Genomic DNA, 25,974 nt, shown 5'->3' on the forward strand with positions numbered 1-25,974 from the left:
GCTGATGAAAGTGATCACTCCAGAACCATAAAATGGAGAAGAGCTTCTGCGTAATCACTTTTGCTGGCAAAAGTGATCGTTCTAGAGAGTCCTCCAAGAAGAGTAGTTGTGTGTGTTCACTATTACCAGCAAAAGTGAACACGCGCAAGAAAGCAGCTTCTGCGTGTTCACTATTTCCAGCAGAAGTGAACACGCGCATGACATTAGCAAAGGAAGCTTCTGCGTGCCTACTATTTTCAACAAAAGTGAACACTTTGAAGTGCGCGTGGCTACTATCACCAGCAAAAGTGAACACGCGCAAGTGGAAATGAAGAATTAGCCTCTGCGTGATTACTATTGCTGGAAAAAGTGATCACGGCAGCAGAGCGGGAATTCTATAAAAGGCAGTTACCTCAGGAATTTTGCAGTTTTTTGTTCATTTTTCATTTTCCATTTGTTTTTGTTGTTGAGAGAGTCAGAGAGGGAGAATGAGGATGAACACCAAGCTTCATTTCTTGAGGGATCAGATTGGAGATTTGCTTGAAGATGTTTCCTCTTTGTTCATTCTTTTCTCCTCTTCTCTTTTTGTAATGTTTGCCTAAACTCTTTGTGGTTAGGAATTGTGAATCTGAAATTGAAATGTTGAATTGATTTTGGATCTGAACTTTGAGTTTTGGATTGGATTGAGTGATTGATTCTGCTGTTAAAGTAGTGATTGAATGGAAATTTGATCAACTAATCATAGAGGAACTCTTATCAATGGGAATTGAATTTGTTTCTCAGATCTGAATTAGTTACCAAGATTATTGGTTTCTTAGGGATAAGATATCTTAATCTTGCAATCTTTTGGTTTCTCAAACTTAATGCAGCATTTGATTGGATTAGATCTAAGGGATTGGAGTGATTTGATTAGATGCTAGATTCATTGAGGCAAGGGATTGTCCTTTGATTAATACAACGTGAAACTGATTGTCATTCCATGTAAATGCTTGAAAGTTCAGAACTTTATTGATTCAATGTTGAAGTTTTGGTGAAACAATTTCCTAACTACTCTTTCTACATCTGTTTACTATATACTTTTGTACTAACTGTTCTGTTTTACTTTCTAATTTCATTTTTGATACATTCATACCAATTCCATCTGAAATTTGTAAAGCTCAACTAATTGTGATCTTGTGAAGTGATAATTGAGAACTTTATTCCCTGAGGACGATACTTGGAACTCAATTTGATTCTAAGGTTTTTTATAACTTGCTACAACAACACTAGTACACTTGCTAGTCAGTTTACTTTCAGTGCAACAGCAGTTGTAAAAGTAACAAGTTTTTGGCGCCGTTGCCAGGGAATAATTTGTTTCAATATCATTAGTAAGAGGAAAATAACTAGATTAAGCATTTGTTTCTTTAAATTTTCTGCAAATATTACATTACATGTGCAGTTTTTTGTTTTCATTATACTATATTTGTATTTAGTTGTATATGCGTGGGAAAAACAAAAATAAATCTACTCTTGTCTTTGATCCTGACATTGATAGAACTCTTAGGAGATTAAGAAAAGAGACTAGAGCAGAGAGATCTGTAGGAAGTGACAGTGATCTAGAGGTTATACATTCTCCAGAATTTCAAGTCACTCCTTTTGCAAATAGGAAACATTCACCTTTTAGACAACCAACTCCAAAAGTTGAAATGACAGAACAACAGAGAATGAGAACACTATGCAATTCTAGATATGCAAGGCTATAATTCTTCAATTGTTAGACCAACCATTCAAGCCAATCATTTTGAGATAAAACCAGCCTTACTTCACCTAGTGCAGCAGGACCAATTTTCTAGTGGAATTTCTGATGATCCTAATCTGCATATTTCTAATTTTCTACAGTTGTGTGATACTATAAGGATGAATGGAGTAAGTAAAGATGCTATAAGACTGAGGCTATTTCCATTTTCTTTAAGAGACAAAGCCAAATGTTGGTTACAAGCACAGCCTCAGGGAAGTATCACCACATGGACTGAACTTGTGAATAAATTTCTAACAAAATATTTTCCTCCCTTAAAAGCTGCTAAGCTGAGAGGAGAAATAACATCTTTTGTGCAGCAGGAAGGAGAATCACTTTATGAAGCATGGGAAAGATATAAAGAGTTGCTGAGAAGATGTCCACATCATTGTATTCCAGAATGGATGCAGCTGGAAACTTTTTATAATGGAATGAATGTAGTAACTAGAACTATGATTGATGCAGCTGCAGGAGGATCTTTAAGCATGAAATCCTTGGAAGAAGCCCAAAGAATCATTGAGATGATGGCTTCATCCATGTATCAGAATTCCAACTTGAGGAATACAAGAAGAGGCAATGAATACGAGGCAAAGATGATGAAACTTTTCTTGCACAGAATTAGCTGTAGAACCAATTATTTTCTGATCAAATAGCAGCTTTAACTCAGCAGATTAATAATTTGCAGACTGGAAATGTGGTAACAAGTCAGTTGACATGCGATTTTTGTGGAGGGAATCATGCTAATGGTGCATGTGATGTACCTACCCCTGAACCACAAGAGCAAGTCAATTATATGGGGAATTATCAAAGACAGCAACAATCTTATCCTCAACAATCATTTCCTCCTAGATTTCAGTATTCTAATAATAGGGATCAACAATTTTATAATTGGAATCCTCAAAATTATGCAATGAAAAGCACTAATACATCTCTTCCATTTTCAAATGCAGGAAATCACTAACAAAAGCAGTACTTTCAAGGAAATTCTTCTACTCAACCTCAAAGGAGTCAACATTCAGCTAGACCAATGAGTGAAAGAATGAACGAGATTGAGGAAACAATGTTACAATTCATGAAAGTTACTCAATCCAGCATCAAGAATCAAGAAGCTTCTATGAAGAAGTTAGAAACTCAAATTGGACAGCTGACTGAACAATTAACAAGCAGAGATGAAGGAAGATTTCTAAGTAACACAGTGGTGAATCCAAAGGAACAATGTCAAGCTATAGTTACAAGAAGTGGAGCTGTTGTAGCCAGTCCAAAACCAGCTGAAAAGAAACTGAATAATGTTGCAGCAGAAAAGCAAGTAGAAAATGCAGCAGAGGAAAGAAATTTAAAAGAAGAATTGCAGCAAGGAAACTTCAAGGTACTAAAGAGAGAACATTCAGAAAAGAATGAAGAAGTTCATAAAAGTCCTGAAAGAAAGACAAAGAAGCAATTATTTGAGGACACTTACAGGCCAATTGATCCAGAAAAATATAAGAGACTGCCTTATCCTCAAAGAGTGCAGAATCCTAAGCAAGAGGAGCAGTTTGAGAGGTTTCTAAATGTGTTCAAAAAGCTGCAAATTAACATTCCATTTGCTGAAGCTTTGGAGCAAATGCCATCTTATGCAAAATTCATGAAGAAACTACTCTCCAAGAAAAGGAAGTTAGAACATGATAAGACGGTACTCTTGACAGAGGAGTGCAGTGCTATTCTTAGAAGAAAACTTCCTCAAAAATTAAAAGACCCAGGATCCTTTAGCATACCTTGTGAAATAGGAAATTGTACTGTGGGAAAAGCATTATGTGATTTGGGGGCAAGCATTAATCTGATGCCATTAGCCATTATGAAGAAATTGGGGATAGAGGAAGTGAAACCAACCAACATTACATTCCAATTAGCTGATAGATCATATACTTATCCATATGGAGTAGTAGAGGATTTGTTGGTTAAGGTTGACAAATTTATTTTTCCTGCAGATTTTGTCATATTGGACATGGAGGTAGATGCAAACATACCATTAATCTTGGGCAGATCTTTCCTTGCAACTAGACGAGCTCTCATTGATGTGCAAAAAGGAGAGTTAATGCTTAGAGTTCAAGAGGAAAAGGTAATATTTAATGTATTTGAAGCTTTGAAATATCCAATTGATGATAACACATGTATGAGAGTATATACATTGGATTCTATGATCACTCCTTATTCTTTAAATGGATTTGACGAAATTTCTGTGTTGAGAGAAACCATAGCTGCAGGAAATACTAAATCTCTGCATTTTGAAGATGAAAACATATTTGAAATGGAGCAGCAATTGGAAACTCTACCTATTTTAATACCTGCAGAAGAATCAATCAAAGAGGAGTTGAAAAATGAAGGAGAAGAAGAGAAAAGTCAGAAGCTGGAATTAAAGCAACTTCCATCTCACTTGAGATATGCATTCTTAGATCATAAACATGAAAATCCAGTTATCATAAGTAATGAACTCAAGGAAGAAGAGGAGGAGAAGTTGCTGAGAATTTTGAGAACCCATAAATCAGCAATAGGGTGGAACATCTCAGATTTGAAAGGTATAAATCCATCCTTTTGTAAGCACAGAATTTTATTTGAAGAAAATTTTAAACTAGTTATGCAGCCTCAAAGAAGATTAAACCCTGCCATGAAGGAAGTGGTAAGGAAAGAAGTCATTAAACTATTAGATGTAGGGATCATATATCCTATTTCAGACAGCAATTGGGTAAGTCCTGTGCAAGTGGTACCTAAAAAGGGTGGAATGACTGTAGTACCAAATGAAAAGAATGAGTTGATACCCACAAGGACTGTCACAGGATGGAGGATGTGTATAGATTATAGAAAGCTGAATGATGCAACCAGAAAAGATCATTTTCCTCTACCTTTTGCAGACCAAATGCTAGAAAGGTTAGCTGGACATGCATTCTACTGCTTTTTAGATGGATATTCTGGCTATAACCAAATTGCTGTAGATCTAATTGATCAAGAAAAAACTGCTTTTACTTGTCCCTTTGGAATATTTGCATATAGAAGAATGCCTTTTGGGCTGTGTAATGCTCCAACTACATTTCAAAGGTGCATGTTAGCTATTTTTTCTGACTTGGTTGAGAAAATAATTGAGGTATTCATGGACGATTTTTCTGTTTTTGGGAATTCATTTGATGATTGTTTATCTAACTTGTCCATTGTTTTGCAGAGATGTCAAGACACCAACTTGGTGTTAAATTGGGAGAAATGTCACTTTATGGTGCAAGAAGGAATAGTACTTGGCCATAAAATTTCAATTAGAGGGATGGAGGTTGATCAAGCTAAAATAGAAGTGATTAGTAAATTACCTCCACCTGTGAATGTGAAAGGAATTAGAAGTTTCTTAGGCCATGCTGGGTTTTATAGGAGGTTCATTAAAGATTTTTCTAAAATTGCCAAACCTCTGAGTGACTTGCTTGTAAAGGATGCAGCATTTGTATTTGATGAATCTTGTATGCATGCTTTTACTATCTTAAAAGAAAAACTGATCTATGCTCCAATTCTTGTTAAACCTGACTGGACTATACCATTTGAGCTAATGTGTGATGCAAGTGACAATGCAGTGGGTGCTGTATTAGGACAAAGAAAAGATAAAAGACTACATGTGATTTACTATGCTAGTAGAGTCCTAAACTCTGCACAGATTAATTACACAACCACTGAAAAAGAGTTGCTTGCTATAGTATTTGCTTTTGATAAATTCAGGTCTTATTTAGTACGGTCCAAGGTTGTGGTATATACTGACCATGCTGCTCTGAAATATTTGTTTTCTAAGCAGGATGCTAAACCAAGACTGCTGAGATGGATTCTACTACTTCAAGAATTTGAGTTAGAAATTCGAGATAAGAAAGGAAAAGAGAATGGTGTTGCAGACCATCTATCCAAAATTCCATGGATACAATGTCATCAGATTACTTGGATATTAATGAAGAATTTCCTGATGAAAAGCTGCTAACTGTGGATGAAGTACCTTGGTTTGCTGATATAGCGAATTTTAAGTACATTCAACACATTCCAAAGAGAATGAATTGGCAGCAAAGAAAGAAATTTCTTCATGACAGCAAGTTCTATATTTAGGAAGATCCTCATCTATTCAAAATTGGAGTAGATGGCATTTTGAGAAGATGTATTTCACAGAAAGAACAAGCTAATATCCTATGGCATTGCCACAATTCAGATTATGGAGGCCATCATGATGGATCAAGAACAACTGCCAAAGTATTACAAGCTGGATTTTTCTGGCCTACATTGTTCAGAGATGCAAAGATTTATGTAGAAAACTGTGATAAATGCCAAAGAGTTGGTAACATTTCTAGAAGACATGAGATGCCTTTGAACAATATCTTGGAGGTGGAACTGTTTGATGTATGGGGAATAGACTTTATGGGACCCTTTCCAACTTCTTTTTCTCATGAATACATACTTGTGGCAGTGGATTATGTGTCTAAATGGGTGGAAGCTATACCAACCAAAACAAACGAAGCCAAAGTGGTGATTTCCTTTATAAAGAAAAACATTTTTTCAAGATTTGGAGTGCCAAGAATTCTGATTAGTGATGGAGGATCACACTTATGCAATAAATACCTTGATAATGTTCTGGATAAGTATGGAGTAAAACACAGAGTAGCAACTCCTTATCAAACAAGTGGAAATTTCAAACAGAGAAATCAAGAAGATATTAGAGAAAGTAGTCAGTAACTCAAGAAAAGATTGGTCAAGCAGAGAATGCCCAATGCCTGAGCTCAACTGTCTTCAAAGACCTCCCCATCTACAGAACTCATTTCCCTCCACCAGCAGCTACTGCAGAAGAGGAAGAAGATGATGAAGAAGAGGATGATTTGGAAGATGAGGATGAGGATGAAGATGAAGAGTAGATTAGGAATTTAAATTTCTGTCATTAGTTTAATTTTTGTAAAAAGATTGTAATAAGAATTTCAGACTTTTGAGTGTTGTAATTACATTTTAGTTTTATTTTGGTTATGAACAATTCTGTTTTAAATATCTACTAGCTTTGAATTTTATTGAGTTTTTTATCTGAAAATTAATGAACAACTTGTGATGTTTTTGTGCAAACCATGCTCTCAAACTCTGAATAAGGAGCGTATGGAATGATTGAAATATGCACAGCTACCATGAAAGGGGGGTTTAATTCTGTACCTCTATTTTCATGTGTACAGCTTACATTTTGTATAAAATTTTCACAAGTTAGAAAAATATTAAACTGCATTAGATTTTGTTTTCTTGATAAATAAACCTGATTTTCACCTGTTGAAATTCTGATTGTTGAATTACATAAGTTGTTTTTCTCATTCTTAACATGATTGTCATACTTGTATTTTTAAAAAATAAAGCAGTCTTGCCATTTTATTCATGCAAATTCTTGAAGTAAATAGTGAACCGAATTGATAAATATTATCCATTTACTTCCTTGGTGAGACTTGAACCTTTTCATTCATTGATGTGTGACTGATCTCAAATTCTGATTCACTCTCTAGAACTTGCTTTGTTTCTTAACTGAATATGCTGTTTTGCACTAATCACATAAAGGATGGAGGCCATTATTCAGATTTACCTAGTGAGCCAAATAGACTGCCTTTCATTCTTGAATGTCCTAGTTAGCCCCTTTAAGCTGATAGCCTTTCTTTGATTAACCTCAATACAAGCTTTTCTAGAAAAACCATTTTACCTATTCAAATAGAAAAGAGGCAAATTGAGTTGAATCAAAGATAAGTTTTAAAACTAAGTTTGGGGTAACATCATGTTTCTAGTGCATTACTTGAGGACAAGCAATGTTCTAAGTTTGGGGTAGAAAGGATTGAAATGAATTAAGAAAGTTAGAAAAAGTCATGCAGAGAAAATATGAAAAAGAAGTAACAAGCTGCAAGTAAAAATAGAAAAATGAAAAAGAAATAAAAAGAAATCAGCAAATCAAAAAGGAAAAGGAAATTGGTAGATAATTCTGCAAAAATTTAAACTGTGATTGAAATTTGATTAAGAATAGAAACAATTGATGCAGCCCTTACTAAGTTTAAAAGCTTATATACTCAATTTGCATCTTTTTCTGTTTGAAATTAGCTGCAATTATATCCTGAATTCATTGAAATCATACCTGTCCTTGAGCCTTAATATTACCTAAAAAGTCCTCTTGATATGTGATTAATTGTAAATTTGCAAAGGAGGTAGAGAATATAGTCAAGCTTATGGCAGAGTTTGATGAATTTGGTGATGATGAGAGCAAACACAAGCTTAAACACTGATTGAGTTAGAGAAACACTTTCTAAGAGCTGTGATAATGTTTCTCAACTCTGTTTGCATGTAGCTTTAATGATTTGCTTGATTGAAATGAATGAGATTGTGTAGCAAACAGATAAGTCAAGTGTGACTATCATGATGAAGAATTGGTGAATGACTTAGTGAGAAAACAATTAGAATGCATTGAAGTAAAATAGATTCTTAATCTGAATTTTTCTGAAAAATGTAAAAAGTTATTGGATTCCAATTAATAAGAATTTACACACTTGATATGTTCTAATTTGCTTGAGGACAAGTAAAAATTCAAGTTTGGGGTAGTGACGAATCTATATTTTACTAGTATTTTACAATAGTTTTTAGTGCAATTAATAAAGAAAACATGCTAGAAATAGTAGAAAACCCTTAAAAAATTAATAAAATGTTGTATGTCACTTTTAAACATAGTTATTTTAAAATTCATTGATTTTCTATGTAAAAAGTGACATTTCAAGTATGCCTTTGTAGGGAATTCTGAGCTAAGTTCATGAGGATTGGATGATCAAAGGAAAAATAGAAGAAAAGTAGAAAAAATTGGAGGAAAGAAGTTGATAATTGAAGAACAGCCTCTGAGTGATCACTTTCGCTGATGAAAGTGATCACTCCAGAACCATAAAATGGAGAAGAGCTTCTGCGTAATCACTTTTGCTGGCAAAAGTGATCGTTCCAGAGAGTCCTCCAAGAAGAGTAGTTGCGCGTGTTCACTATTACCAGCAAAAGTGAACACGCGCAAGAAAGCAGCTTCTGCGTGTTCAATATTTCCAGCAGAAGTGAACACGCGCAAGAAAGCAGCTTCTGCGTGTTCACTATTTCCAGCAGAAGTGAACACGCGCATGACATTAGCAAAGGAAGCTTCTGCGTGCCTACTATTTTCAACAAAAGTGAACACTTTGAAGTGCGCGTGGCTACTATCACCAGCAAAAGTGAACACGTGCAAGTGGAAATGAAGAATTAGCCTCTACATGATTACTATTGCTGGAAAAAGTGATCACGCCAGCAGAGCGGGAATTCTATAAAAGGCAGTTAGATCAAGAATTTTGCAGTTTTTTGTTCATTTTTCATTTTCCATTTGTTTTTGTTGTTGAGAGAGTCAGAGAGGGAGATTGAGGACGAACACCAAGCTTCATTTCTTGAGGGATCAGATTGGAGATTGGCTTGAAGATGTTTCTTCTTTGTTCATTCTCTTCTCCTTTTCTCTTCTCTTCTCTTTTTGTAATGTTTGCCTAAACTCTTTGTGGTTAGGAATTGTGAATCTGAAATTGAAATGTTGAATTGATTTTGGATCTGAACTTTGAGTTTTGGATTGGATTGAGTGATTGATTCTGCTGTTAAAGTAGTGATTGAATGGAAATTTGATCAACTAATCATAGAGGAACTCTTATCAATGGGAATTGAATTTGTTTCTCAGATCTGAATTAGTTACCAAGGTTATTGGTTTCTTAGGGATAAGATATCTTAATCTTGCAATCTTTTGGTTTCTCAAACTTAATGCAGCATTTGATTGGATTAGATCTAAGGGATTGGAGTGATTTGATTAGATGCTAGATTCATTGAGGCAAGGGATTGTCCTTTGATTAATACAACGTGAAACTGATTGTCATTCCATCTAAATGCTTGAAAGTTCAGAACTTTATTGATTCAATGTTGAAGTTTTGGTGAAACAATTTCCTAACTACTCTTTCTACATCTGTTTACTATATACTTTTGTACTAACTGTTCTGTTTTACTTTCTAATTTCATTTTTGATACATTCATACCAATTCCATCTGAAATTTGTAAAGCTCAACTAATTGTGATCTTGTGAAGTGGTAATTGAGAACTTTATTCCCTGAGGACGATACTTGGAACTCAATTTGATTCTAAGGTTTTTTATAACTTGCTACAACAACACTAGTACACTTGCTAGTCAGTTTACTTTCAGTGCAACAGTAGTTGTAAAAGTAACAGTACATGTACAAGAATAATCATCAATCAATGCATCAGAATATTCATCAACTAATAAATCAATGATTTCTACATGGTATACACGATGCAACTCTGTAGGATGTTTCATGGACTCAAAAATATTAAAACGCATAACATGATCACCAAACTCCATGGACAGAATTCCTGAATGCACATCAATCTTTGTCCTTGTTGTTTTAAGGAATGGTCTACCAAGGATCAATGTGGGAATGCTAGACTCTTCTGCCATGTCCAGAATATAAAAATCTGCAGGAAATATCAACTTATCCACTCTTACAAGGACATCTTCCACTACTCGAGCAGGGTGTGTGGTACTCCTATTTGCCAATTTAATGACTACACCAGTTGGCTTCAATGGACCAAGGTTCAAGGACCTATATATTGATGTAGGCATCACATTGATGGAGGCACCAAGATCAAGTAAAGCATTGCTGAAGGTGGAATTCCCTATGGTACATGGGACTGTAAAAGTGCCAGGATCCTTGCATTTTTTTGGAAGGTTTGGTTGAATGAGGGCTGACACATTTCTGCCCATGTTAATCCTCTCATCTCCCTTGAGTCGCCTCTTGTTGGTGCACAACTCCTTGAGGAATTTTGCATATTTTGGAATCTGTTTTATGGCATCTAGAAGTGGAATGTTCACTTCTACTCTTCTAAAGGTTTCAAAAGTTCCTTATCAAGATTTGTTATTAGTTTGGGCTTAGCCACTCTATTGGGAAAAGGGAGAGGTGGCTTATACACAACTTTAGAATTACTTTGAGAAGGTGCAGCCGCAACTTGTTTTCCTTTGTCTTCTTGCTGCATCTCAGTCTAAACATCACATGGCATCTCCTTATTTTTCTGGCCATCCAACAGCTCCTTCCCACTCGTTAACACAATAGCACTCACATTTCTAGGATTAATCTCTAGTTGAGAAGGGAGTTATCCAGAACCTTGGGACTTAAACTGATTTACAGTGGTAGCTAGTTGACCAATCTGAGTCTGCAAGTCTTGAATGGAAGCATTCACATTTTGCTGGAACTGCAGGTTGTTCTTTGCCATTTGCTTCACCAGGTCCTCCAATGAAGGTTCAAAATTTTGTTGTTGTTGTCTCATAGGAGGTGGTCTATAAGCTCCACTTGCTTGTCCAGTGCCCTGTTGCTGTTCAGAAGCACCATATCTCATGTTAGGATGATCATTAAATGCAGGGTTATGAGATTGATACTGAAACCTGTAGGGGTGCTGCTGCCTCATTTGTTGTTGCTGGAAGTTGGAAGCTCTATATTGATCTTGTCTTCCGCTAAAAACTCCTTGGACAGAGGCTTGTTGATTTCCCTCTTGAAGCAAAGGACAACAATCTGAAGCATGCTCAATGGAAGAACATATTTGACAATCTCTCGGCCTTTGTGGTGCAACTTGTTGGGCAACAGCTAGCTGCCTCACAAATGTGGTAAGCTCTTTTATTCTGCTCTCAAGTCTATTCTCTGCTGGCATATGGTTGGTTTGATGGACATTGTGAACCTCTCTCATAGGTGTCATGGCTCTTATGCTAAATTGTTGAGAGTTCTCTACCATGTTATCAATCAAAGCCCTTGCTGAACTAGGTGTCTTATCCATCAAGGCTCCACCACTGGCTGCATCAAGCATACTCCTCTCCATTGGAGCAAGGCCTTCATAAATGTATTGAATGAGTAATTGGTCACTAATCTGATGGTGTGGACAGGTGGCACACAACTTCTTGAACCTCTCCCAGTACTCATACAAACTCTCTTGGGAGATCTGTCTGATGCCACTTATCTCCGTTCTTATAGTTGCAGCTCTGGATGCAGGAAAGAACTTCTGCAAAAACATCCTCTTCATGTCTATCCAGCATGTGACAGACCCTGGCTGCAAGTAATACAACCAATCCTTGGCTGCTCCATCCAGTGAGAAAGGAAAAGCCTTCAGCTTGATATGATCTTCAGGAACTCCCTGCGGCCTCATGGTCGAGCACACTATATGAAACTCCTTAAGGTGTTTGTGAGGATCTTCACCTGCACTACCATTAAACTTAGGCAAAAGGTGGATTAGTCCAGACTTAAGCTCAAAAGGAACATCTATATCAAGATATTGAATGCCTAATGGTTGGTAGGTAACATCAGGTGCAGCTAACTCCTTAAGTGTTCTCTCGTGATTATTATGTGCCATGGTATCAGAATGAGTGGACAATGTATCAGAAATAGAAGTACCAAATTCAGAATCACTAAAATAAGAATCATTGCTCAGATCAAGTCTACAATGCTCTCTACTATGACTCCTATCACTACTACTATGATGCACACTACTTTGACCTCTCTGGAGTCTATGATATGTCCTATCTATCTCAGGATCAATGTCAAACAAATGCTTAGACCTAGACCTCGTCATACAAAATCACAAACATCCAAAAACAGCAAGCACAACAATGCATGAATAATGTTACTTTACAAAGAAAGTACCAAGCAGAGGTGGGAAAATTGAAATCTAACTTGATGATAAATCTATTTTTGATGTAAGATGACACCACAAAAAATTTCAGATTTTTTTGAGCACGGCAACTAGGTCAACTGGATGCCTAAAATCAAGAAAAATAGGTCAATAAACACTAAAAAAATAAAAAACTTTTAGAAAACGGGCGATTTTTGAAAATCGGGGAAACCTCAACTGACAGAGCGGTTGCAGTGAATGGGAAATTTTGTTCTACCCCAAAGTCATGTGTGGTGGACAAAATTCTGACACTCCTAGCAAAAGTTATGACACTTTTAAGTTGCACAAAATTTTTCTTCACCACCAAGATGTATCTCCTTGTGTACAAAAGCTTTTTCAAATCTACCAACTCTACACACTAATATACACTAAATGTAATGTGGACACAAGAATTCAGCTCAAAATTCGACCATTTACTATTTTTTTGGAATTTTTCAAAATCAGTGAATAGTGGATGAATAGTAAATGAATAGTGCAATTCAGCAAGGCAAACACGATTTCTACTTCTCCTCTGTTTTTTTTAGTTTCTACTAGTCCTCTGTTTTTGCAGGCAGCACACAGTACTGAACCAAAATGCAACTAATCACTCACTCAAATAAATGCAAATCGAATTGAACTCAATGGAATAATAATGGAATAATGGAACATGCAATCAAACACAACACAATTGAACAACAAAACAGCAACAATTCCTACTACTCCTCTATTTTTTTTTTTTTCTGATTTCTGTTTTCAGCATGCATACAATACAACATACACAAAATGCTATTGGATTTAATCACACACTCAAAAACATGAATTAACCAAATCAAATGCAAATGCAAATCAATGCATTACAAGTACAGAATATAATTCTCACAGAATGAAGAACACTTGAACACAGAAACTATCAAAATTGATACAACACACAGAACGGAAATGCTACACAACTAACAACTCGAAAATGAATCAAAAGCTACAACGTGTCCCCGGCAACGACGCCAAATTTGATATAGCTTTGTCGAACACTTATCAAATGCACAAGGTTTTCGCAATTATTTGTAGAATAATGTCTACCAAGGTCGAATTCTCGAGGACACGTTTGTATCTAATTCTTCTTTGCCGAATTGTTAAAATGAAACAAAAGATTGGGGAATTTTGAGAGTTTAAGAATAATCTGGTCAAACGCATAAAATTCTGGAATAAAAAAGAAATCTAATGAGAATTAATTGATCCACAAGTCATAGGTTCATGCAAACAACATCCTTCATTGTTTCCCTAATTTGAACATCTAATCCATTAACTAATTCAATCGAATTTGTTAACAAACTAGATTACGAATTTGACTAATAGATCTATCAATCTAATTCAATTTCATGAAATAAAACTACAATCGCAATTCAATTCAATTCCTATCCCCAAACGTTATCAATATCTTGAAAAACGAAAGAGAAGAGGAGAAAAAAGAATTCAAACTTGGAGCCACTCTGAATCTTCCTTGCAATTCCCTATTCCTTGTGTATCAATCCAAGAAGCCTAGCCTTCCATTGAATCCAATGCTCAGCCAAGTCAAGAAGAGAGAAGAAGAGAGAAGAAAATGAAAAGTCACACCAAGAGAAGAGAGAGAATTTTAGGAGCCAAAACCGAATTTTAAAAGTGTGTCAAAACAAAAACAAAAAAAAAATCGTTTTCAAAGTGGAGCCTCTAACATATTAATAGGCACCACTTATGATCAGATCCAACACTAAAAGGAAGGGCCCACAAGTGTGATTAAACAGTCCAAATTACAAGCTAATGAAATGTTAATACAAATGAAATGAAATTACAAGAACAAAATTCGAATACAAAAATTCCTGCACAATTTTCCTAACTTCAAAAATTCATAGAAAATAGAAAACAGCTTCAATTTGGACGATCTGCACATGAAGTTTTTAGCCCAGAAAATGAGGAATCCAATGCAATTGGAATCAGACCAAACGGACATCTGTGGAAAAAGTTACGATCAAAACAGTGAGTGCAGGTCTGAAAACAGAATTTAGACATTAATTGAAATTTAGTTCCTATCATCCAATTAACTAGGAAATGCCATAATTTGTGAAATAAGGGAACATGAAAGGTAATTTACACACTCTAAAGGATTGAAAATGTGCACAAATAATGCATGCTATCACTTCTCTTTGATTTTTACATTGATGTTATTGATTTCTCTTAACTTTTACTTTGTAATTGTGACACCTATCCTTATGGAGAGCTAAACCTATTGTAATCCCTAGTGAGTTCACTTAGATTCTTGAATTCCTTGGTTTTGAATGTTAATATAATTCCTTTTCTATCATGAATTTCTTCTTCCCAAACTCTTGAATTGAATTAATGGTTGAATGAAGGTGACATTGCTTAATTAACCCTAATTCGTTGTAATGAGATTCTAAACTTGAATTGTTTAATTCTGGGTTTATTTCTAAGGTTGCGTGATCTTGGGATGAGGGATTGGAGTCCATTGAATTGCTTAATTCGTATGGAAACATAAGGTTGATTTTTTCTTGTTAAATGAACCTAATTCTGGGAGAAGATGAAGAATATTAAATCTTAAGAGGAATAAGGATAGAGTCTATATGAATAAATTAGGGGTTACTATATTTTATTGATTGAACTTTATAATTTTTGTTTCTTGCTCTTTATATTGAGCTTGAAATCACACAAAACCCCCCTTTTCACTTGCTTTCTAAATATACTGCACACTACATGTTTGATATTTGGTCACTTATTCAATGATTCATGGGAGACGACTTAGGTTAGCACCCTAGTATTACATTAATTTCTGTTTAAATTTTGATGAGGATTTGCAACAAATCTTTCGTTCATCAGTAACTTATGCCACATACATGCTATGTGGAAAGGTAGAAGACTGGTGGAGCTTTGCCAGTCAGACTTTGCCACGAGAAGGTGTTTATATTCAGTGGGAAGCATTCAAGGTGAGTTTCCTAGAAAACTACTTTCTCCGGGATCTAAAGAAGCAGAAAGCTCGAAAGTTCCTTGATTTAAAGCAAGGGAATATAACAGTGAGAGAATACGCAACAAATTTTCAAGAGCTGATGAAATATTGGCCTCACTATCAGCATGAAGATGAAGAGGAAGACTTATGTGCTTAGTTTGAGCATGATCTGAAGCTAGAGATTTGTGTTGCTGCCAGCGTGTTTTAGCTGACCGACTTGCCCACCCTTGTGAGTAAGTGCAGAATTTTTAAAGCCAACTCCAAGGGCAAGACTATGGACACCAAGGGAAGTGGTCCGATGAGACAAGATAGAATACCTCCTAGATTCTTGTTACTTTCTCAGAATTTGCACTAAAAGTAAATTTAACTAGCAAGTATACTAGTATAGTTGTAGCAAGTTATAAAATTTTGGAATCAAAGTTGAGTGATGAATCCATATTTTACTAGTATTTTACAATAGTTTTTAGTGCAATTAATAAAGAAAACATGCTAGAAATAGTAGAAAATCCTTTAAAAAATAATAAAATGTTGCATGTCACTTTTAAACATAGTTATTTTAAAATTCATTGATTTTCTATGTAAAAGTGACAATTCAAGTATGTTTTTGTAGGGAATTCTGAGCTAAGTTCATGAGGATTGGATGATCAAAGGAAAAATAGAAGAAAAGTAGCAAAAATTGGAGGAAAGAAGTTGATAATTGAAGAACAGCCTCTGAGTGATCACTTTCGCTGGTGAAAGTGATCACTCCAGAACCATAAAATGAAGAAGAGTTTCTGCGTAATCACTACACCATAAAATAAAGTATCCACTTTTTGCTTTGAAAGTGTCAACTTTGAGCCAAAAGAGTGTCCACGCACAGGATGAAAGGTTTACCACTTCTCTGGAGTTGCCACTTTTTGTGCTGAAAGTGGCTACTCTGGTGCGCGTGGCCACTATGAGAGCCAATAGTGTCCACGCGCAGAAATGCTTCCCAAACGGCGTCCTGGAACTCCCTGAGTGGTCACTATGAGAGGCAATAGTGGCTACTTTGGGTCCTTCAATTTCCAAACTTGCTGTAGTTGCCACTTTTGCTCCTTAAAGTGGCTACTTTGAAGCCAACCTTCATCCAAGGGCCAAGATTTCTCAAAAATTAACTTGGGGACTCTGCAAAATTATTAAGAAAATTAAAATTGCAATCTATATCTATATAATTAAATGCAAATTAACTAAAAATTAATAAACCTATGATTTTTACTCAAAATGTAATTTTTGTACTATTTACACTGTATAAGTCTAATTTTTCTATTAAGAAAAACAAAAAGACAAGTAAAAACATTATAAAATGTGGATTCATCACGTGTTCAATATTTCCAGCAATAGTGAACACGCGCATGACATTAGTAAGGGAAGCTTCTGCGTGGCTACTATTTTCAGCAAAAGTGAACACGCGCAAGTGGAAATGAAGAATTAGCCTCTGCATGATTACTATTGCTGGCAAAAGTGATCACGCCAGCAGAGCAGGAATTCTATAAAAGACAGTTAGCTCAGGAATTTTAAAGAGGGGAATTTTTGGTTTATTTTTTAATTTTTCCATTTGTTTTTGTTGTTGAGAGAGTCAGAGAGGGAGATTGAAGGCGAACACCAAGCTTCATTTCTTGAGGGATCAGATGGGAGATTGGCTTGAAGATGTTTCTTCTTTGTTCATTCTCTTCTTCTCTTCTCTTCTCTTCTCTTCTCTTTTTGTAATGTTTGCTTAAACTCTTTGTGGTTAGCAACTGTGAATCTGAAATAGAAATGTTGAATTGATTTTGGATCTGAACTTTGAGTTTTGGATTAGATTGAGTGATTGATTCTGCTGTTAAAGTAGTGATTGAATGGAAATTTGATCAACTAATCATAGAGGAACTTTTATCAATGGGAATTAAATTTGTTTCTCAGATCTGAATTAATTACCAAGGTTATTGGTTTCTTAGGGATAAGATATCTTAATCTTGCAATCTTTTGGTTTCTCAAACTTAATTCAGCATTTGATTGGATTAGATCTAAGGGATTAGAGTGATTTGATTAGATGCTAGATTCATTGAGGCAAGGGATTGTCCTTTGATTAATATAACGTGAAACTGATTATCATTCCATCTAAATGCTTGAAAGTTCAGAACTTTATTGATTCAATGTTGAAGTTTTGGTGAAACAATTTCCTAGCTACTCTTTCTACATCTGTTTACTATATACTTTTATGCTAACTGTTCTGTTTGACTTTCTAATTTTGTTTTTGACACATTCATACCAAATCCATCTGAAATTTGTAAAGCTCAACTAATTGTGATCTTGTGAAGTGGTAATTGAGAACTTTATTCCCTGAGGACGATACTTAGAACTCAATTTGATTCTAAGATTTTTTATAACTTGCTACAACAACACTCTAATACTTGTTAGTCAGTTTACTTACAGTGCAACAACAGTTGTAAAAGTAACATTGAGTCCCAAGTATTGTCCTCAAGGAATACTTTTCTCAATTATTACTTCACAATTCAATAACTAATTGAGTCTAACACAATTCAATTGGAGTTTGCAACATTTGGAAGCAATTTACTAAGTGCAAAAAGTAGAAAAAGTTTAGAAAGCCAATACAAAGTGAAAAGAGAAAGAAAGAGAAGAAGGAGATAAGCAGAGAATCATCTTCAATTTGATTCCTCAAGATATGAAGCTTGGTGTTCGTGACCAATCTCTCTCTTAGACTCCCAAGACAAGAAAATGGAATGGAAATGAAAAAAATGAGAAAAAGATACCAAAATTATGAGCTAATCTCATTTTTATAATTTTTTCGCCTTTCTGGCGTGGTGGTTACTTTTATAACATAAAGTATGCATGCAGAAGGCTTTTTGGTAATCTTAAAGCTGGAACAACCACTTTTGTTGACAAAAGTAACAATGTAGAGATGAATTGCCTCAAATATCATGCGCATGTTCAGTAATATTCACAATAGGAGCCATGCGCAGCTTGTTTTGCTAGAATGCTCTCTGGAACAATCACTTTTATTGACAGAAGTAACAACGCTCAACTTGTTTTGTCCCTTGATCATACGTGTGTTCACTTTTCTCAACAATAGTAATCAAGCACAGCTTATTCCTTCTATCCAGACTTGTGCGTATTCACTTTGCTTAAAAATAGTGATCACGTGCAACTAATTCTTCTTACCCCAGTTCTGGAACAATCACTATTATTTGTAATAGTGGTAATGTAGCATCCTAATTTACTAAAACTCTAATATCAAACTTTATAAGATAGTAGTTCAGAAAACACCAAAATCTGGTAACATTTTTTTTTCTTCATACATACAAATACAAGTATAATCTCCCTTCTCTGAGAGAGAGTTAATATGCATATAGTTTTCTCATCTCATCATAGAATTATAACCATTTGATCCATGAAAATTCGGAAGAAAAGTTGTAACATGTAATAACATCAATTCAAAACAATTAGGAGTAAAGTGAAATTGCAGAAAACAGAACAATGAACAAACAATTATGTGATAACAGAGAGAGAAACCATAGCTAGGGAATTGCTTCACCAAAACTCCAATGTTTAATCAATAAGGTTCTGAATTAGCAAGCAATTGGAAAGAATGACAATCAGTTTCATGTTATATTATTCAGCGGTTAATTCCTTAACTCAATGAACCTAACATTCAATTAAGTCATTCTAATTCCTTAGATCTGATTCAATTTAATGTTACTTTAAGTGTAAAAAACCAGAAGATTGCAAGATCAAAGTCTCTTATCCCTAAGAAAACTATAATCTCGGTGATTGGTTCAGATCTGAAGAACAACTTCAATTTCCATTTACAAGAGTTCCTCTAAAATTAGTTAATCAAATTTCCATTCAATTACTACGTAAAATGCAGAATCAATCACTCAATCTATTCCAAAGCTTGAAATTCAGATCCAAAATCAATTCAACATGTTCGTTTCAGATCTACAATCCCTAACTATGAACAAATTACACAACCATGACAGCAGAGAAAAGAAAAGAAAGAGAAGAAGAGAAGAAGAAAATTGGAATCGCCATTGCAACGTGCTCCACTCCAATGTCTCTTCGTGAAGCTCCAAGATTCGACTACCCACTCCTTTCTCTCACTTCCTCCAACGAGAATCTAACTAATAAAATTGAAAATGAACCGAATCCCTGATTTCCAGATTGTTTCTGGTATTTATAGAATTTCCCAGATTTGCGCGTTACCACTTTTACGAGAAATAGTAGCTACGCAGAAGGTTTATGGTTGCGCGTTAACACTTTTCTGAGAAGAAGTGGCTACGCGCAACTTTCCTGATATTGAAAGCTCTCTGGAATAATCACTATTGCTAAAAAAAGTGTCAACGCAGAGCCAAAGTAGTTGCGCGTTATCACTCTTACAGATGAAAGTGACTACGCGCAACTCGCTAAGTTGAAGACTCTCTGGAACGATCACTTTTGACGACAATAGTGGTTACGCGGGGCTTTCCTGATATTTTGCCTCTTTGGAACTATCACTTTTGTTGATAAAAGTGATAACGCCCAGGCTTTCTTCTTTCTTTGAACTCTGGAGCGATCACTTTCATTAACAATAGTGATCATGCCCATTCTGCATTTTCTTGTTCTTGTGTTTTTGGAGTCCAGACTTATTTCTTTCCTCTTCCTTGTCATCAAGCCTCCATTCACATGAACCTTGCTCGAACTATTCCTTCAAAAACAAGATTAAAAACTTAATTCCTAATCAAAAATTCTGTAATTGCTAAAATAACTATAAATTTAAACAAAACTTCAATTTCTTCTCTTTTTTTGAGTTTTTCTGCTTTCTTCATATATTTTTCTTATCAAATGTGTTAGAATTATGCTAAAATATCAGTAAAAATATGGATTCATCAGCCACCCTAGGCTTTGCAAGTGTTCCCCAAAATGGTAAAAGAAGCCAAAAGTGTGTAAAAAACTCCATACCCTAATTTCTCAAATCCTATTTATAGTGCATAATTTTTGTCTAAAGTAACTACTATGGTTTCATAGTGATAACGCGCAGTGCTCCATAGTAGTTACTATTGCTCCATAGTGGTTACGCGCAAGTCTTGTCATTTGGGCCTCTCTGGAGTTATCACTTTGGCATCATAGTGATCACGCGCAGTGTTCCATAGTAGTTACTCTCACTCCATAGTAACCATGAGCAAGTCTGGTGCTTTTGGCCTCTCTGGAGTTGTCACTCTGGTATCATAGTGATAACTTTGGTTGCTCCAGAGTGTCTACTATGGTTCCAAAGTAAACACGCGCAACACTTTCTCAAAATAGGCCTCTGTAGTTGTTACTATGGGTTCATAGTGATCACTTTCGTCTGCCCTTCTGGATTTAGCTTGCTATAGTGTTCACTATGGGATCCAAAGTGATCACTTTCATATCAAACTTTCTCAAATGCTAAAAATCCATGGAAAAAGTCTAGAAATTCCTGCACAATTATTATATCTATGTAAATTAATGTAAATTAACCAAAAATTAAGAAACCTATGATATTTGACCAAAATGATGTTTATATGTTATTTACACTTCCTAAGTTTACTTTTTCTATTAAGAAACATCAAAATAACAAGTAAAAATCCAATAAAATGTGGATTCGTCAATGACCCGACCACAAGGGCGCATCACTGTTGCCACTTAGGTCGACTATTCCCCTTTTTGCCACCCCAGTAGATCTACTCGGGACCGAACCTACAACACCTCCAAGCTGTGCTGCGGTAATGCCTCCAAGTCATTCAAAATAATAGTATGCTGCATGAAATAGTATTTTTTTGTTTTCTTTGATAGTTTTCTCATTTCATGTAGCCACTTTGAGGCTAAGGCACAGTAGAATAGAAGCCATCACAGGGCTTAGTAGCATGGATAGATTCCATAAGTTTCACATAATGGCATGGATAGATTCCATGAGTTTCATATAGCAACATGGAGAGATTCCATGAGTTTCATAGTAGCAGCATGGATATATTCCGTGAGTTTCATAGTAGCATGGATAGATTCCATGAGTTTCATAATAGTGGCATGGATAGATTCCATGAGTTTCATTTAGTAGCATAGATAGATAGAATCCACGAGTTTCATTTAGTAGCATAGATAGATAGAATCCATGAGTTTTCATAGCAATTTCAATGAGTTCATAGTAGTTCAAAGTAATATAGTTTCAGGAACTCATAGCTTAAAATAGATCTTTCATCATAAATTCATAGTTTCATAAATTCATACTCATGGACATTTTACTTCAGCATTTAGACGTTTAGATCATGGCTTAGTCAAATCATATAGTTCATCATTCCTCCAAGCAATCCATCCTTTCATTAGTCATATCCTCCTTTTCGGTTCATTCTATTCTTTTCATATTTACAAGTCTAATCCTTTTAATTTAGTCCAACCTCATCATTCAATCCATATAATTCTTCCATCTAAATTCATCCTAATTATTTCATCCATTTTCATCAACCTCTAGCACCTTCTAAACCATCAAATAATCAAATTAAATTCTAACTCACTTGATTCTTTCCTCTCAGTTTTTCTTTCTCCACTAGGGAATTTTAATCAAACTTAAATCCTTCTAAACCATCAATTAGTCAAATTGACTCACAAGCATCCAAGGTTATTACTTCTCAATTTCTCACTCTCCATTAGAGATTTCAATCAATCTTAGACTCCTTTTAAACCATCAAATTATTGAATAAATTTTCAAGCACACAAAGTTATTTTCTCTCAGTTTTTCTCTCCATAAAAGAACAAATCATCAAACTTAATTCCTCTCTAAACCATCTGTCACGACCCCTTTTTGTAAGGAACCGAGAACATTGTTTGTACATCACATACTTATTTAAGATAAATAAATAATAGAGAATATAAGTACAAAATTCTCTTCTCAATTAAAATAAAAGAAAGTTTCTTACAACAAATATCCAACAGAACAACATAATATTACATTTAGTTCATAATATTCAAAATACCCAAAATTATACTATATAGCTCCCTCTACATGAGGTCTTAAAATATAAGGGTAAAAGGACTTTGATGTAATATTACTCAACCCAAGCTTCTAACCTTTCTTCACTGGCCCCTCAGTCTGTGAAGTAGATGCAACACCTGCTACATCTGCTCACGTACCATCGTACGATCATCGCAGTACACACGCACACAACGACATAGAAAGAAATGCAAGGGTGAGCTTACAAAAATAAAATAAAATCATATATGTATAGCAAAATATTTCTCACAGCAATAACCCCATGCATTTCCAGTCCATCTAATGCACAGCATGAAAACGGTTTCCAACTGCTTTCACAGCCTAAGTAATCCAGAAGGAACTGAGCCGGTCCGGGAGTGACCCATTCCGGTATCTGGATCCAGACAGCACAGCACAGCAGCTTAGCATGAACTTACCGTTACATGTCTACCCACCTAAACATGTAACTCGGCTCTATAATGATGCAAAACATATATGTTAGCATGATGCACACTGCCAAAATTATTTTAACAGTTCAGCTAAGGCAAGTTTATAATAGATCAGCCAAAATCTCAACATTTTAAATCACTTAACAGCAGTTACAACTTAGAAAATAGCTTTTATTCAAAAGATCTAACAAAATCATATCAAAACATCTTGAAATAACATATTAAACCGTTCAAAACATAGTTCTTAGGTTAAAGTAAACTCCCCTTACCTCAGAACGATGATTCACACTAGATCTACCGAATATTACTTGTTTTATAGCAAGATTCACCGAAGATTTGGCTTTAGAACAAAGTTTCTCCTAAGAACACCATGAACTTCTATGAGAAAGAGAAGAAGAAGAGAAATAAACGGTAAATCTAGCCTCAAACTTAAAGAAACTTACTTCAAATCCTTCAGAATAGACGTAGAATCTCAGATCTGGCAAGAAATCTAAGTTTAGGAGGGTTTAATATGAGAGAAAATAGTAGTATACGGCCTTAGAACCTTTGAAAAACTTGAAGAGGAATGAAGAAATGAAAATTTCGTATGAAGCCCCCTTTTTATAGAAATTTTTTCAAATTTACTGTTCACCGCCGGAAACAGTGTTCACCGCCTTACTGTTTAGGCTGGAAACACTGTTCAGGGCACTATTCATGTCAGAAAACACTGTGCACGTATACTGTACACGCACTGTATGCGTATGTGACGTCAGCCATGACATCAGGATGGTGTCACTGATGACGGCAGCGGTCACTGTACATACGCGATTTTTACTGTTCATACACGATTTGTACTATTCATAGGCAGTTTTACTATTCATCTGACACTGTTCATACGGTACTGTTCATTTTTTTTCTTTCAAACTCCATCTAATTATATTCCAATACCAAATAATCCTTCAATTAACATTTAACAAGTATAAAATATTATAGATTACTCATAATAAATCACTGGCCTGACAATTCTCCCCCCGAAAATAAATTTTTGTCCTTGAAAATTTCATCCCTTAGAGAAAAGATGAGGGTACAACTCTCTCATTCTTTCCTCTAACTCCCATGTGGCATCACCAGTTACTGGTTCCCAAACAACCTTTACTAACCGAATAGACTTGCCTCTAAGTTCCTTAACTCTAGTATCCTTGATACGAACAGCTGGGACCTCCACAGACAAATCATCTCGTAACTCCACAACATCAGGCTTAATTACATGAGACGAATCCGGAACATACTTTCTTAGCTGCGACACATGGAGAACATTATGTAGTCCTGACAACTGAGGTGGTTACGCTAATTCATAGGTTACGGGTCCTCTACAATGTAATATCTGATACGATCCTATGAATTTAGGTGTTAACTTCTTGGCTCTTGAGGCTCGCTTCACACCTGTAGTGCATGATACTCTCAAGAATACATGATCACCAACCTCAAATTCTAGAGGTCTTCTGCGTCGGTCAGCATAAGATTTCTGTCGACTCTGGGTGGCTCTCAGCTTTTCTCTAATAAGTTCCACTTTCTCCTTAGTTTCTTGCAGCATTTCAGGCCCAACCATCAAATGTACTCCATCTTGGAACCAACAGATAGGGGTTCTACACCTTCTGCCATACAGAGCTTCAAATGGTGCCATATCTATACTCGAATGGTAGCTATTATTATAAGTGAATTCTACCAAAGGAAGCATATCCTCCCAATTACTCTTCTGCTCTACAATACAAGTCCGCAATAGGTCCTCTAAGGTCTGAATAGTATGCTCAGATTGACCATCTGTCTGCAGATGATATGCAGAACTCAACCTTAACTGTGTGCCCATAGCTTCTTGGAAACTCTGCCAAAACTGAGAAGTGAATCAAGGATCTCTATCAGAGATAATACTAGAAGGCACTCCATGTAACCTAACTATCTCTCTAATGTACAATTCTGCTAATTTCTCCAGGCTAAAGGTAATGTTAATTGGCAAGAAATGCGCACTCTTGGTTAGCCTATCAACTATGACCCACACGACATCATAATTTTTAACTGTTCTAGGTAGATGAGAAACAAAGTCCATAGTCACATGGTCCCACTTCCACTCTGGAATTTCCATTGTCTGCAACTCTCCTAGAGGGCTCTGGTGCTTCGTCTTTGCCTTCTGGCAAGTCAAACAAGCTTTAACAAATTCAGCTATCTCTCACTTCATGCCTGGCCACCAAAACATCTGCTTTAAATCTTGATACATCTTGGTAACACCAGGATGAATGTTGAGATTACCCTTATGTCCTTCTTCTAGAATTACTCTCTTTAATTCAGTATCTCTAGGGACACAAACTTGACCTTGGCATCTGAGAATACCATGAGCACCTTTACTAAAACCCTTTTGTCTTATCTGTCCCTAAGAGAAATACAATCCGACATAACATCGGATCCCACAGTTGTTTGTCTTTAATTTCCTGTAAGAAATTATTAGTCACCACAATTCGGCTGCAACTAATCTTTTTAGGTGATAAGTCCACATGTATGTTCAGGTCTCAAAATTGTTCTACCAAAAGAATTTCACTAACTCTTAAGGAGAATGCCTGAACCACGTTCCTACTTAATGCATCGGCCACCACGTTAGCTTTTCGTGGATGGTATTGGAGCTGAAAATCATAATCCTTAAGGAATTCCACCCAACGTCTCTACCTCATATTTAACTCTCGCTGATCAAATAAATACTTCAGACTCTTGTGATCACTATACACATCAAACTGAGCTCCATAAAGATAGTGCCGCCACAGCTTCAAAGCAAAGACTACAACAGCTAACTCAAGGTCATGGATCGGGTAATTTCGCTCATGAGTTCGCAATTGGCGAGATGCATAAGCTACCACTCTCTTATCTTGCATTAACACACATCCCAATCCCTGATGGGAAGCATCATAGTACACTTCAAACGGTCAACTAGTATCAAGGAGAATAAACACTGGTGATGAAGTTAATCTCTGCTTTAACTCATTAAAGCTTTATTCACATTCCTTAGTCCATACAAAGGGTTGATCACGGTGAGTTAACCGTG

The 25,974-nt window shown here is 35.7% G+C and overlaps 1 protein-coding gene and 1 non-coding gene across 2 annotated transcripts; both read right to left on the reverse strand.

The window, feature by feature from the left end:
* Positions 1–2,040: 2,040 nt before the first annotated feature.
* Positions 2,041–2,147, reverse strand: LOC113853584. The gene has a single exon (XR_003502665.1). It is a non-coding gene; the product is annotated as a small nucleolar RNA R71 (small nucleolar RNA).
* An 8,801-nt stretch (positions 2,148–10,948) lies between these two features.
* Positions 10,949–12,412, reverse strand: LOC113852030. Its single transcript, XM_027482292.1, has one exon. It carries the CDS (start codon positions 12,410–12,412, stop codon positions 10,949–10,951), a length of 1,464 nt encoding a protein of 487 aa, XP_027338093.1.
* Positions 12,413–25,974: the final 13,562 nt, after the last annotated feature.

This window comes from Abrus precatorius, unplaced genomic scaffold (genome assembly GCF_003935025.1).
Source record: "Abrus precatorius isolate BTA unplaced genomic scaffold, Abrus_2018 Scaffold0, whole genome shotgun sequence".
NCBI classification, from domain to species: domain Eukaryota; kingdom Viridiplantae; phylum Streptophyta; class Magnoliopsida; order Fabales; family Fabaceae; genus Abrus; species Abrus precatorius.

What these genes read in the sequence shown, in the direction of transcription:
- LOC113852030 (XM_027482292.1), bottom strand. Translation starts at nt 12,412, where the DNA reads ATGACGAGGTCTAGGTCTAAGCATTTGTTTGACATTGATCCTGAGATA.